At 37.0% G+C, this 15,760-nt stretch overlaps 1 protein-coding gene across 1 annotated transcript in view; it reads right to left on the bottom strand.

Moving 5' to 3' along the window:
• LOC581068 (NADPH oxidase 5-like) overlaps positions 1–13,604 on the bottom strand; it is a 23,600-nt gene extending 9,996 nt beyond the window's left edge. The window contains exons 1-9 of the mRNA XM_030997335.1: positions 13,517–13,604; positions 11,578–11,595; positions 10,892–10,928; positions 10,049–10,163; positions 6,672–6,917; positions 5,164–5,314; positions 4,089–4,299; positions 3,006–3,229; positions 20–208 (exon numbers count right to left, since the gene is read on the bottom strand). Coding sequence (XP_030853195.1) covers positions 20–208; positions 3,006–3,229; positions 4,089–4,299; positions 5,164–5,314; positions 6,672–6,917; positions 10,049–10,163; positions 10,892–10,928; positions 11,578–11,595; positions 13,517–13,604 — 1,279 coding nt within the window. The remainder of the gene's footprint in view (positions 1–19; positions 209–3,005; positions 3,230–4,088; positions 4,300–5,163; positions 5,315–6,671; positions 6,918–10,048; positions 10,164–10,891; positions 10,929–11,577; positions 11,596–13,516) is intronic.
• Between the last annotated feature and the right edge of the window lie 2,156 nt (positions 13,605–15,760).

The raw sequence follows: 15,760 nt of genomic DNA, 5'->3' as shown, positions 1-15,760 counted from the left end.
GTGTTCATGACTGTCTCACCGATATTTGCAATATGACCGGCTGTGTGAATAACAGATAAGATGATGATGAAGACGGCAACAATCTTGTGGATTATGACATGCTGATCGAGAGGGAGCACCGACATCAGGAATGTATTACGTAATATCGTCAGCAGCTTCCGAAGCATCAGGACCAGGACAAAACAACATTCGAAACTGAGACAGCGACCTGTAGAGGGATGTTAGCAAAATTATAGATAAGTATTGCTTCTTTTACAACATGGTTATCAGGCAGTATTTCCAGTGCAGCAAGTCAGGTGAGCCCGGGGGGTAGGCCTACTCAGATTTGGTTTGGACAGGGGTGTGCCGCTCAAGCCTCGAAACCCCTACCCATTATTAGGGGTAATTTTTCACAATTTTAGGGTGTTTTTCGGGTGCTTTGGAAATTTTGGAAATTTTGAAAAAACAGACCCATTTATAGGGATTTTTGTATGGGTGAAAAAAAAATGTCCTATTAGAGCGGCACATCCCTGTATGTCCTAATATGCGAATACCCAGGCGCGGATCCAGGGGGGGGCCGAGCGGGCCTTGGCCCCCCCCCCCGCAAAAAAAAAAAAAAAAAAAAAAGAGAGAAGAAGGAAAAGAAGGGAGAAAGGGAAAAAGGAGAAAAAGGGAAAGAAAGAAGAGGAAGAAGAAAAGTAAAGGGGGAAGAAGAAGGGGGGGGGCCGAAAGGGCCTTGCCTCCCAGGCTGTTAACCCCCCCCCCCCCCCCCCAATCAAAAAAAAAATAAGAGAGAAGGAAGGAAAGGGAAAGAAAAAAAAAGGAAAAGAGGAGAAACTGGCGTACTGATAGAGGGGGGGGGGGGGGGCTTGGGGGAAATCAAATTCAAACGTGGTTTATTTCATATTCCACAACGGTGTATTACAAATAATGCTGAAATGACATAATTTCCGAAATTTTTCCTCACTTTTTAGTAAATTATACGTTTGTATGTGTTTGTTGGAAAATAAAAAAATTCCTAAATTTACAACCAGGCAAAAAATATGATTCTTGAGATTCCTACATGTCAGGGCCCGAGGTACGGCGGGGATCGAGAGCCTCGAGGCATCAAAATATGCTCATCTGACCGTGATTAAATGCCTAAAACCCCTAAGCTTCCGGGGGCTTTGCCCCCTGGATTCCATCTAGGGCCCTACGGCGGGCCCTTAGATGATCATCTGACGGTAATTTAATGCCTAAAAACCCTGATTTTTTGGGGCTCCGCCCCCTGGACCCCACGTCAAATAGTGACTTGCCAGTGTCACAAAATAAAAAGGTATACACAAAAATATGCTCATCTGATCTTAATTAAACGCCTAAAACCCCTGAGCTTCCGGGGCCGGCTCCGCCGCCTCGACCCCACCTCTTTGAAATTCAGACAAGGATTAAGAGTATAGAGAAAGGTACAACGCATCGTTTTCTTTCTCTAATAATAAAACGTCAAAGCCTCGCGCAGGAGGGGAGGAGGGGGGGGGGACTGAATTGAGACGAGGATTCAGAGGCGAGAACGGTAATACGAATCTTTAATTATTTAATGAAACGTAAAAGCTTATGCGCTTCGCGCGGGATGGAGGGGGAACTAAATTCCGATGAGGATTATTTTCGAGAACGGTACAATGAATCGTCTTCTTCTCTAATGATTAAATGAAGATTAAAAGCTTCCGCGCTTTGCGCGGGAGGGGGGAACCTGAATTCAGATGAGGATTAAGAGTCGAGAACTGTACAACAAATCGTCTTCTTTCTCTAATGATTTAATGAAAAGTAGAAGCTTCCGCGCTTCGCGCAGGAGGGGGAGGGGGAGGAACTGAATTTAGACAAGGATTAAGAGTCGAGAACTGTACAACGAATCGTCTTCTTCTTTTATGATTAAATGAAGATTAAAAGCTTCGGGAGGGGGGAACCTGAATTCAGACGAGGATTAAGAGTCAAGAACTGTACAACGAATCGTCTTCTTTCTGTAATAATTTAATAAATCGTAAAATTTTCCGCGCTTCGCGCGGGAGGGGAAAAACTAAATTCAAACGAGAATTATTTTCGAGAACGGTACAACGAATCGTCTTCTTTCTTTAATAGTTTAATAAAACGTCAAAGCTTCCGCGCTTCGCGCAGGAGGGGGAGGGGGGGGGGGGACTGAATTTAGACAAGGATTAAGAGTCGAGAACTGTACAACGAATCGTCTTCTTTCTCTAATAATTTAATAAGTCGTAAAACTTTCCGCGCTTCGCGCGGGAGGGGAAGACTTAATTCAGACGAGAATTATTTTCGAGAACGGTACAACGAATCGTCTTCTTTCTTTAATAGTTTAATAAAACGTCAAAGCTTCCGCGCTTCGCGCAGGAGGGGAGGGGGGGGGGACTGAATTTAGACAAGGATTAAGAGTCGAGAACTGTACAACGAATCGTCTTCTTTCTCTAATAATTTAATAAGTCGTAAAATTTTCCGCGCTTCGCGCGGGAGGGGGAAAACTAAATTCAGATGAGAATTATTTTCGAGAACGGTACAACGAATCGTCTTCTTTCTCTAATAATATAATGAAACGTCAAAGCCTGGGAGGGGGAAACTCGCCCCCCCTGCACCGATCCCCCCCCCCGGCATTACGTCACTGTTGGTCACCATAACGTACCAATATTTGGCTCGCATAATTTCAAATTTGGGCCCCCCCCCCCTAAGAAATCCTGGATCCGCGCCTGCGAATACCCCCCCCCCCACCCCCGAGCAAGTGAGATTATACAGGCTCGTTTGGACATGAACCACGTGGTTGTTGTTTTTGTTTTCAATGACGGCGTTATGCCTGTAATGCACTTCATTTTTCTTTATCTTATAGTACAGAGCTCAGTAAAAACGCGCAGTTACCATTCATTAATTTTATACAGTTTAAAAAATCGCACCGGCTTTTTTTACCGCGCCGTATCTTCTTTTTGGAGAGAGCGAGGAGCGCGAAAAAACTAGAACATAGGAGAGAACTAATGCGATAATAAATCAGATACCTGCACTTCTGGCGATGGATATTGCCGCTGGATGCCTCTCATCATTGACGCTATGATAGCCTTCGTACGCACCCCATGCTGCCAACCCAACGTTGATCATCACGAAGACGATCCAGAAGAGGATGTCGGAGAAGTGATTGCGGAGTGTATGATAGCTACAATATGTCGATGTGTGTGATTGAATTTTAGGTTTCTTTGTTTCAGGGTTCAGCCACTCAGCCGCACTGATAAAATAAATTAGTTTGAGTAATCATGCTTTCGTATTAGTATAACTCATTGTGAATATCGTTTGTAATAGAAAATTAAGTCATGGAAAGAATTACACAAATACCCAATTTCCGTTGTTACTGCAAGTTTTCAGCAAGTTCATTTCTGCCGCATTATGTAAAGGCAATTTTAGTTGTAATTTAGATGGCGCTCTTCAACTTGTCAATGATATAGTATCAAATTAAGATTAAAGGTAATACAAGTTTTGGTATGGGGTCATGAATTTGGTTAAAATGAACATATTGGATCGCATATGCGATCCTACAATATTCAGTGATCGTTGCCGCGGTTGAAATCGAGTATAATATGAAATTGTAAATAATAAAGTCCTTATGTTGTATAGCTCCCCCTCAAGGTCAAGATATAATTAAGCTATAAAACAATGTTTCTTGACTAAAATCGACCAATGAGCTATTCCCGTTTGGAAATTATATATCACAACTTCATATTTTGAGATTTTTATGGTCGCAGCTACCATTGTACGGCCGTAGGCGCTATTTGCAGTTTATCAACATTTACTGGGAGCACCGGTAAAAAAATATATATTCAATTTTTCTCGAAAGCAGGAGAGTTTTAGGGGCTAGATGTTCTATAATACATCTACAGGGGCATCCAAATATATCAAAATTGTAAAGAATCACTATCCAACCCAATTTTCAAAATTTTCCCAAACTCTGGTATCCGGTAAGTTCTCGCAAGCTAAGACTTCAGCTTAACATGATTCAGATTTTTAATTTAAACAAGTACAGGGTTGTGTATTGTAGAAGTATTTTTTAGAACATTTAGCAAGTTTATTGATCTCGATGTATATCCTACCTGAGGGTGAGATTGGATGTAATTCCAGGGTACCGCTGGAGCTGCTCAGAAAGCTCTTCAAAGCTGACCACACCATCGCAATCGACATCGGCATCGTCGATGAGGATTTCAGTGAGCTCCGTCAATGTTTCATCGGTCAGGGTGATTGCAGATTCAGCTATGCAAGATCGGAGGACCGTCTTGAGCTCATTAAAGTCGATAAATCCGCTACCTGTTAGGATTGAACGGGAACGTCAAAGACGTAGTTTTCTTATTGTGAAATCATTTGTTATATAAAATAAAGAAATCACCTTAGATAAATCAATAAATCAATAGGTCAATAAATCAGATTATTTCGTTTTTTTATAAATATTATTTCGTTTGTACTCTACTTTGTCCAATGGAAGACAAGAAGGTGGATACACCAAAAAAGAATACATGGCGAGTTGAAATGTTTTTCTGAATGTATCTACCGGTAGCTTTATGTCCCATTGTAATTTTAGCAACGTTTTTTCCGCCATTGCTACTCTTTGATACAACCATGACATAGAGTAGCAATTTACTCTTTCGGGACTCATGATAATTCGTTTTTCAGTTGATTCAAAGTTCGCAGGATTTAGCAGAGAGTGATAAAAGTGAGCATGCTCACGATGAACGTTTATGTATTATTCTTATTTGTTTCTCGCCTCTGCAATGCTATTTGAGTGACAATAAACTTATTTATATGTTAGGTTTACCTGGGAGAAGTTCCAGTGGTTTAATAGTTTGAAAGAAAACTGAATGTGAACCCATAAATGCATGTGCCCTTTTATTGCCCCAACCGGAGTTATTTATTTTATTCTAGACTGAAGGTCTTACAAGTCTTATAACTACTGATTTACAGGTTTGAAATTGGTCGATTTCTTGAAGTTCATGAGTAACCATAGTGACGTTGACAAATAAGAATTTTCAACAAGACGTTCTTTTCTAACTCAATAAATGTCATCATAATTCAATGTTTAACATCATCATGTGAATTCTTCACTCTTATTACCAAAATTCGCTGCCATTACCATTATCTTGCTATTGTGATTACAAGGTTATTTACCAACCTTACCATCTACGTCATAAACCTGGAAGAGAAAGTGAAGTTTCTCTTGTTCTGTTCCATTGACAAGATGTCGCAGAGCACCTATCAGTTCCTTCAAGCTGATACTCCCTGACTGATCCGTGTCAATTAGCTCAAAGAACCGCTCAGCAAAGAAGGACTAAATAGAGGGGAAAACAATAATCATAATCATAATTATAAAAACATTCCGATCCTGATGAAATACAAGCTCTGCTTATTAATGTAGGCTTCTCTGTGGGGTCTGTTATTCACAAGCATAGCTTTCATAGTTACCTCAATATTTCACTCTTCTTGTACGTTCATTCTTTCAATTCAATGCATTCAAACAAATTGGTATAAGGTATTTCATTTCATTTCATTTCATTTATTTATTTAAACACGGAGGCCTACTTCAGCCCGCAGACTGTTCTTCTGTAGGGCCGTGTATATACATAAAAACATACAATATCAAAATAACATATATACAACATAATTCAACATAATAATGATAACATAAATATATACAAAACAAAAATAACATAAACTAAAAATACATATGAAATATTAATAGGGGATGGGGACTACTCCTTAAGGGCTCTTGGTTCCATATACTTATTTAGATTACGCTTGAAATTTATAACAGATAATTCACGTTTAAGTTCTGGTGAGATTGAGTTCCAGCATTTCGCACCGAAATAGCTGAAACTCTTTTTTTTAAAACATGTTTTTAATTTAGGTAGTACAAAATTATTAATTGAATTTCTCATATTATAATTACATTTTTTTAGTTCAAATAAATCTAGCAAGTAATTAGGACAATTATGATTAGCAATTTTATACATCATGTAAAGGGCATGTTTATCTCTTCTTTTTTCTAAAAAATCAAGCTTTAACTGCTGAAACAGGGAAATTGTAGAATATCTGGCATCAACTTTTAATATAATTCGGAGGGCTCTATTCTGGAGGACTTGAAGCTTCTTAACAGATTTTTTCATAATATTTCGCCAGACCACATCACAATAGTCAAGTTTACTTTGTAATATTGTTTTATAAAACATAAGTGCAATATTCTGAGATATATAGTTCCTTATTCTTTTAAATAGGTACAGCTTTTTAATAATATCTTTTCTCAGGAAATTAACATATTCATCCCAATCGAGATTGTGATCTATATATATACCTAAGTATTTGCAATGATCTATTTGATTGAGTTTTACATCATTAATATAAATATTAATCGTTCGATTTTTAACTTTGGTTCTAGATCCAATTAACATGACCTCACATTTTGTAGTATTGAGAAATAATTTGTTTGAATTCAACCATTTTGAAAGACGTATAAGATCAGCATTAATGACATTTTCAATAGTTTCTGTTGTTTTACCAGGGTAATATATGCATGTGTCATCAGCGTACAACGATATACTACATCTTTTAATACAATTTGATAAATCATTAACATATATGGTAAAAAGTAGGGGGCCTAAATTGGCCCCCTGTGGAATTCCACAAATTACATTCAGTTCGTCTGATTTTACACCATTTACAACCGTGTACTGTCTTCTATCAGTCAGGTAGTTAAGGAACCATTCACAAGCCCTTTTGTCAAGTCCAATCAATTTCAGCTTATCAAGGAGGATAGCATGGTCAACCGTGTCGAAAGCCTTTTTAAGGTCGATTGTGACCATTCCAACAATGTCCCCTTTATCCACACTATCCAACCAGTCTTCTGTGACATTCAGAAGGGCAGTCGCCGTTGAGTGCTGAGGCCTAAATCCGGATTGCTTCACGTCAATAATACTATTAGACGATAAATAACTATATAATTGATTAAAAATAAGCTTCTCGAGTATTTTTGCTATAACTGATAGTATTGAGATTGGCCTATAGTTTCCCATTTCTGACCTCTGCCCATTTTTGTGGACAGGTATAACTCTAGAGCATTTTAGCTGGGTTGGTATTTTTCCCGTTTGTATTGTTAAATTGAAAATATATGCTAAGGGTTTTGAGATGATATTAGCTACTGGTTTCAATAGAAGAGAAGGAATATTGTCACTTCCTGACGTTTTCTTAGGGGGTAAATTTTTAAGCACTTCAACTATCTGCTCTTCTGTGATATCTTCGAGGGTACATGTACAATCGTATCTTCTGATATACTCTTCAAATTGCTTATCGACAAAAGATGATTTTTCTTGCAAGGAAGGGCCAATTTCAACAAAGAATGAGTTAAAAGCATTTGCTATGTCTTTTTTGTTACGCAATTCCTTTGAATCCTTTTCAATACACTTAATTTCATCTGTAGACTTAACAGGCATTAGACGCTTTAGGGATTTCCAAACCTTTCCTGAATTTCCAGTACTTTCAACAACACTTTTAGTAATGAATGCTGCTTTTGCCTTTCTTATCTTCATTGTAATCTGGTTCCTAAGCCGTCTAAATACATTCCAATCATCTTCATTCTTGGAGACAATAGCCCTTGCCTTTTGACAGTTTCTGGAACGAATTAATACAATGATTTCCTCTGTCATCCAAGGAGATTCGAGTTTCCGAATTCTTTTTTTTCTCAGTGGAGCGTGTTTTTCTATAACCTTTAACAACTTATTTTCAAAGTAATTATATGCGGATTCTACATTCTCAAACGTCTCAACATCTTCCCATGATATCTGATCTACATCATGCACGTAATCATCCACATCCACTTTTCCAATGTTGCGTGAAATATTATATCTATGGCAGTTCTCGTTACATGCATTATGCTTTGATCCTAAAGTACAATAAACCATATAATGATCACTAAGTGATATTGGAATAACTCCAGAATTTGTTATTTTTTCGGGTCTGTTTGTTATAATAACATCTATTGTTGATGAGGTACGTGGTGTCACCCTAGTGGGTGAATTTATGATTTGTTCCATATCATAACTCTCAATAATGTCAAACAGGTGTTTTGTCTGCCATGACCTTGTATATGATGCTACATCACAGTTCAAATCACCAAGTATCAATAAATCAGAGTCATGATACGTCTACATTTGCATTAGGTGGCCGATACCATACAAGTACCACAATTGGTTTCCTGTGTGATACTTTGAGCTCAATAGCTATTAATTCAAGTTCATCACTCATTATATCTGTTCGAATATTATATTTCAAATTCGATCTGATATAGGCAGCTACACCACCTCCTCTCCTAGGCCTATCCTTTCTCACGATATCATACCCATCAATTTTCAATTCTGAATCATCTATCAAATCATCAATATGAGTTTCACTTAATGTCAGAAAATCTATGCTCAGTCTTTCTTGAATGGTACAAAGTTCATCGAAATTCCTAAGTAAGGATAAGCAATTCAGATGAGCAAATTTAAGACCTTTTAACCTAGTTACCTTTTCTAATTGTTCGTCTAATCTCTCATCTGTTTCTCTTGTCATTCTTTCTTCATCAGAAGCAAAGCTGATTTCTTCTTCTTCATTAATAAAGTTAATGCTGTCATTCATTGTACTGTAATCATTTGCAAATGGCATTTCTTTTAATGTACATAAATCGCATGTCCAGTCTAAATTTGAATTAAATATGGAATCAGAAGTATGGGTACAACTAAGATGACACCAATGCGAACATTGGAAACATAGTAATGCATTATGATTACTTTTCACTTTTTTCTCACAAATAATACATGGAAACTTTATCGGCATCGTTATTATATAGCATAATGTCTCTTACGTGATCGTACTTTCTATTCTTCTTATCCAAGACGTTCGATGTCGCTCATGCCTCGGATCAGGGTTATTCGCCTTTCTTCACCATTTCCAGTCTGTACAAAGATTCGTCCGTCACGAGACCATGTCCTCGAGGTCGCGTCACACTTACGAGCAAAGTACATCAATGATTGGCGATGGGTTGTTAGATCTTCGTTGATGAAGATTTTACTCCCTTTGAGTTTCGACCTGGCGCTGTACACTTGTTGTCTCACTTTGTAGGTAGCGAATTTCACTATGATGCACTTAATAGAACTCAAATTAATTTGTACCATTCATTCGGTGAATCCATTAAAAAAGGGAAATTTATGTGAAATATAAAATAATAAACTGAATCTGAAACGGAAACTCCTTACAACTTTATGATGAAAGCGTATTGATTCTCCCTCTAATCTATTAAATTAGCGCACAATGCTTTTATCTAATCCACCTTTATTATTTTGAAACCTTCTCTTCACCGTTTATGAACATCAACTGCTTTTGATGTAAATGTGGAATAGATAAACGTCAAGCTTCAAAACTTGCATCACTTCTATCCAAGAAATCCAATCAATCACTAAATAATTATCGTAAAGAATATCACCATTTCATTTCATTTCATTTTTTATCATTTCCAACAAAATACAATAAATAATAACGAATACAGTGTACAATGTATACAAAACATAGTTACATTTGTAAAAAAAAGTTTTAATAGTAATGTATACATATTTTGAGGAAGACAAAAATAGAATTTTTAAATTAACTGCATTTATATTTTGAGGAAATGGAGAGGTCCACTGAAAAGCAGAGCTTGTAACTTGTGGACCCCTCAGATAATAATGACTGTGAAAAGAATATGAACAGCTCTCTTTCACTTTCTCTCACATCATGAATTTGCATCGTTCAATATTTTGCATACATTTACCTTTTATATTGGTGCACGTCTGGACGTCTGTATCAACTTTTAATGAAGCTTACAATGATCCATCCATGCTCAATATTTTATTCATTGATTATACAATAATTGATGCGCGTGTCAGGGAGGGAGTGGGTTTGTGTCTATATAAATCAATGCTAATCATTATGTCCAAAGTGGTTACTGCATCACAAATTAAATCAAATCGATTGGTATGGCACAAATCATGTTGCGTACCTTCTTCACGTTCAGTGCATTCATAAACTCGTCCAAATCAATGAGGTTATTATCTCCTGCAACTTCTTGGAAATGCTTCTCCAACTTCACCAGCCATTTCTCATCCTTTTCGTGCCTAAATTAAGATATACAGATAAAATATTGTTTACAAGCAAACTATTTTATTAATATCAAATTCAGTTTGTAGTTGTACAATCACGTTGAAAATATGAATTTTCTTCTGACAGATAACGAATCGATTAAGCTCCTTTCAAGCTGTAAACGATCTTTATGGAATAGAAGAAGTTTCTCATATACTATTTAACAAAGAGGTTGAAACACGAACGGACTTGGACTGCTCGTAAATGGCAAATTTAGCCGATCTGAACTTGATATGAAATGACTGTGGACGGAGTACAGACAAGATGGACGTATTGAGGACTGTTTATGACCGAACTAGGATCGTATTATAGACATTATTTTCATATTCTATCCCGATCACAACCCGTTTTACGATTGTCTAGGACGGTTCCAGAACGTAGTGAGAACTAGTCTGATGTGATGGGGGCTTAAGAGGTCTATGAGTTTTATTCTATAAATGGTTCTTGTTACGGTCAGTAGGCTTATTATACTTTTGTTATAATGGTTATACACAGGCGCGTACGCAGGGGGGGGGGGGGGATTTGGGGGTTAGACACTCCTTTAATTTTTTTTTATAATTTTTTTTTTTTTTTAATTAAAAAAAGTTATGCCAACGGCTGACCTAAAAAAAAGGTGACCTTACCCCCCCCCCCCCCCCAACGGAGCAAAATGTCAAATTTTCAAATTTCGAGACCAAAAAAAAAAAAAAAAGTGTCCTCTTACCCTCTTTGCTCGTTACAAACCGAACCCCTATAGGTCTCTGTAAGAAAAAAGAAAACAGAATATATAAACGCGAGTTTGATTATTTTGTGAATGTCCTTTGTTTGTCCCACAGGCACTCACTTAATATAGAAAACGTTTGTCTACTATGGTCCGCTGTTGTCAGTGGCGGATCCAGGGGGGCCCGGGGCCCGGCCCCCTCCCCTGGGGGGCAACGTGCAAAAACACGTTAATTTTACCTTTTTTTGGACATGGGCCCCCTCCCCCGGCGCTCAAGGGGGGGGGGGGGGGGCTGCGATTTTTCAAATTTTCGAGGGCAAAAAAATAAATAGTGCTCACTACCCCCCCCCCCACCCACGCCGCTAAATATTTGTTCACAAATTTGGCCCCCCTCAACTTTGTATAAAGGAACATTTACATATCCAAATATTTTACAATGATAATGTGGGATATAGGGTCATGATAGATGGCCATTTCGATGGGTATTATAAAATTGTGGAAAGAAAATGAAAGAAAAGAAAGATTACAAAATTGGTGGTTGAAATATCAGTGGGCTTGTAAACAAAACGAATTACATCACCTTATGTTATTTTCGCAATTCACCTTGTAACTATAAACCAGAAGGATGTAAACCCACATTTGAAATGTTAATTGATACCGCCCTTTGAAAACTTTGAATAGGAACTAACCTTTTGGTTTCACCAGGCCTGGTGAGAATAAGATTTTTTACAATAATTGTGAAAGTACACGACACTGTTATTCTTTAGAGCTTATACGTGGTCCTATCAGCTAACGGCATTCTTTAATATGTTAATCAAATAACGTCATCACTATCGCCATCACCTTCATCATTATGATCGATATTTGATTTCAATCATGGGCTTCGTGGCAGACTATGAGGAATCTATTTATGGTGAGTTATGATTATCCAACTATTGTACCATCTTTTCATCATTGCTGTGATTTAAAAAGTATATATTATTTGAATAAACATCTGGTATTGGGATGAATTTATAAGAATTATGGCACAAAAAGAGAACATGAATATTACTGTCTGCCCATTTGAAAACCTTTTTTGGTTAAAGTTGATAAATTCTTAGCGTATGTCTTTTTGCTGTTTAAATGTCATGTTCATAATTACATATTCAAACGGATCTCCCGCAAATTGTGATGTTTTCAAGGTACTCAACAATTCCAACAAAGATAGAATAGCCAAGAATAAGGTAGACTTACTCTTCATTTTCGAAAGTGGAGAATAGACTTTATCTGATGTTCATATGATGTATAAATTATTGGAAGACACGTTGTCATAGCATCTACATTGTTTTGTTAACATATTATTTCATTCCCCCATTATCGCCTGCCTTAATTGTTTATATCTTGTTTGTTGTGATTGTTCTTTGAATTTTACCAATACAAACTTAAATAGATATATGAAAGAGATACATAATACATCTGGAATAAGATAAATACAAAATATTGCAGAAAGCGAGATTATTATGGACGGTGACAATTTTATGTACTTTATATCATAAGTCGTTCGTATTTTTGAATATTTTATAGTAATGATTACGTTCCATAGTATCCAGACTTCCATATAATATATATTAATAATCCCTTACTTTGCTCTTATCTGAATTATCAGAAAATTATACTGGTCATTTCGATTGTTCTTTCCCTTCCTATCTTTCATTTTTTCTTCGTTTTTCCTTCTCTATTCGATCGCGTCTTTTTCAAATTTTCTACTAACCATGACGCTGAAATTTGTGGTGTAATATATGTTTCCTGCACCTCTCACATAGATGAGACGCAATATCAACGTTCTTCCTTTTATGATGTAATCGTACGAACATTGTGGACCGACTGATCTATACAAGGAAACTCAACGAAGGGTTACTTCATCCTGTGTGTATAGCACAGTTTATAATTACCTTCTCTACAGAGTTGATTGAAATAACGATCAATTATAGACTCACTGAATCCTGTGTTATACGGGTACACTTATTCAAACTAATTTGATGTAAACAATACATACTATGGATATGATTCAACTGTTTAGTTTGATAGGTTACTGTTTTTTCTCCCATAATAATAATATCATCATTAAAAGCATCAATAAAAGAAAGACAATTTTCGTAGTAATCGAATACAATATTATCACTGCCTGGTGGTCTATACCAAGAAAAAAAAAATGGTTTCATATCCTTAATTCTTACCAGGATACAATTTTTTAAGTGTCAAAAGAGGAATGACGCAATATTCCAAAGCTTAATGAGTTAGAAACAAAATCTGCTACCCCACCTCCCTTTATATTTCTGTTCTTACGGATTATATGAAAACCATCATTATCAATTTCATTATCAGAGACAGAATCGTCTAACCAGGTTTCATTTAAGGCAAGAATGTGAACATCGTTTTGATGCATCAGATAACTTATTTTTACAATATTGCGAAGAAAATTACAAACATTTAAATATAACATGTTCAGTCCTTTTTCTTGTTTCTTTTTTCCTGTTGTCTAGAATTGTTCCTTTTTATTTGGATTATCACGCTTCATTGTTTCTTTTCCAGCTTTTGTTAACAAATATTAATTCATAAAAAGGGATCAGTTCTGCCCAATATTCTTACCATAATCACCGTGCTGCCCTGTTGGTTCGTCTGGTGGTAACAGCGAGGTTCCTTCTCCAGTAGAAGTGCTTGCCACGTCGTCAGCCATCAATTAAACTCAATCAATATCAGCAATTATTAGGGAGAATTGAGGAGTCCTGAAAAGGACTCTCGGTAATCTTTCTTGAGGGTGTGTAGTCCTGAAAAGGACTGTTGTGTAGTATTGAAAAAGACTGTTGGTTATCTGTCTTGGAGAGGATGGGTGGCGGGAGTGGCTTACAAGCAGCATCAATCTGTAATGTTTTAAAAGTCACTTCTACAGATTTTCATACGATCATTTTGCTGCAATAGTGTGTAAGCAGGGGGATGGGAGGAGCAAGAAACCTTCGGTTTAGATTAGTTTTTAGTATTACGTACGCGATGTGGTCAGGAAAGGAAAAAAAAAACACATTTGTGTCAAATTGAATAGCGATCTGATTATAATGAGATAAATTTTCATTATACTAAAAAATCTACCAGTATATCAAGCAAAATGTAATTCAAGGCAAACTCTCTCGTTCAAAATTCACTCTAGCATCTGTCACTATCCGAGGGTAAATGTATCCAGGGGCTATAGAATGTGTGTTATAGAATTAACACGCGTTTCAATGGGATAGTCAAGAAGTTAGACTTACGACGGTTCCTAGGAACGGGCCCAAGGGCATCGCTGGAAGGTTTTAAACGGGGGTTGAGGGGGGGGGGGTAGTGTCAGACCAAGTTTGCTAACGTTAGACCAACAAGCGAAGAAAAGACGAAATCATATCTTCACTTTCTTTTTTTTTATTCGTAGTCGATCTCTTCAAATTTCTTCAAATCTACGACTTTACATCAATGGTGTAATTCTGCAGACAGAATTTTGAAATTTGAAGATGGGCAACCCCCCTCCCTCACTTGTGATGCCTAAAGGGAATCGTGTTCAGTCTTGCTGTAGAATAGACATACGCCTTGATAGGGAAAGGGGAGGTACTAATAAATAACGTTGGCATGGTGATGGTTTGGGGTTCAAGCATTTTATCTACAGCTGTATCTCTATAAACAGGTGTAATGAATTGATATTTTGCCTGGAAGCCGACGACGACTGAGAGAGCAGTGAGAGAAGGAAAGAGAGAGAAAACGAGGTGGAAGAGAGAAATAGGCAAAAAGAAGGGATGGTAACAGGGAGAGAAAGATGAAGAGAGGGTGAAAGAAAGAGAGAGAGAGAGAGAGAGAGAGAGAGAGAGAGAGAGAGAGAGAGAGACAGGTGGATAGAGAGGCAGACAAATACTGTGGTGGAGCAGTTTGTGGAGGCACCTCCATCGATCTCATCTCTACTATATGCAATGTATACCATGACTTATTGTACATAAGCCTTGTATGTGATTTGAACCATCTGGCGTTCAGTCAAAATGTCTATATTGACAAGTGAATCAGTGTAAATAAATCTAATTGTTCTACATGTCTGTAGCACGTTTTAATTTCCAAAATGGGAACTTCATGTTATTCAAAGAAATCTACCCATATAATTACTTAGCTGCCATAGATGAATTGGAAAGGCATGGGGGAGAGAGAGAGAGAGAGGGGGGGGAGAGAGAGAGAGAGAGAGAGAGAGAGAGAGAGGGAGAGAGAGAGAGAGAGAGAGAGAGGGAGAGAGAGAGAGAGAGAGAGAGAGAGAGAGAGAGAGAGAGAGAGGATGAGGAAGAGATATGGTATACACATTTACCACTGATAAGCTGTTTTTCATTTTGTACTCTTCTTTACTTGAATTTTTCCTCATCTTCTTTATTTTCTCTCTGTAAACCTAACTGTAAACTCAAATGTCTAGTAATTCTGAAATACCAGTAGATACTGATGACTATTGAGAATGTTTCTAACATTGGAATTTTTTGTGAACAACAAAAAATACACCACAAAACATCTGTTTGGAATAATTTCAAAAATATTTAATGTGCTTTCAACAATTCATCAATCATCTTTACAAAAATTACTCAGTGATAAAAAAAAATCTTTATTTTCTCAACTTTACAAAAAATACATGTCATATCCTTGCAAGTACAGGAAATACTATTTAAGTACTACAGATTTCTACACAATTAACAAATTATAGAAAGATTGTGAAATAAAAGATACGTCCATCCCTAAAAGATCCACAGAGAAACACAAATTTAAAGGTTAGTACTATATTTCATCATTCACTACAAAATCCAATAACACAAATACAGAATGTTCACTCCATATATAACAAATTCA

Source organism: Strongylocentrotus purpuratus, unplaced genomic scaffold (genome assembly GCF_000002235.5).
Source record: "Strongylocentrotus purpuratus isolate Spur 01 unplaced genomic scaffold, Spur_5.0 spur5_scaffold_4, whole genome shotgun sequence".
Taxonomy (NCBI): Eukaryota; Metazoa; Echinodermata; class Echinoidea; order Camarodonta; family Strongylocentrotidae; genus Strongylocentrotus; species Strongylocentrotus purpuratus.
The sequence above is the reverse complement of the archived record's forward strand: the minus strand, read 5'-3'. Positions and strand labels throughout refer to the sequence as shown.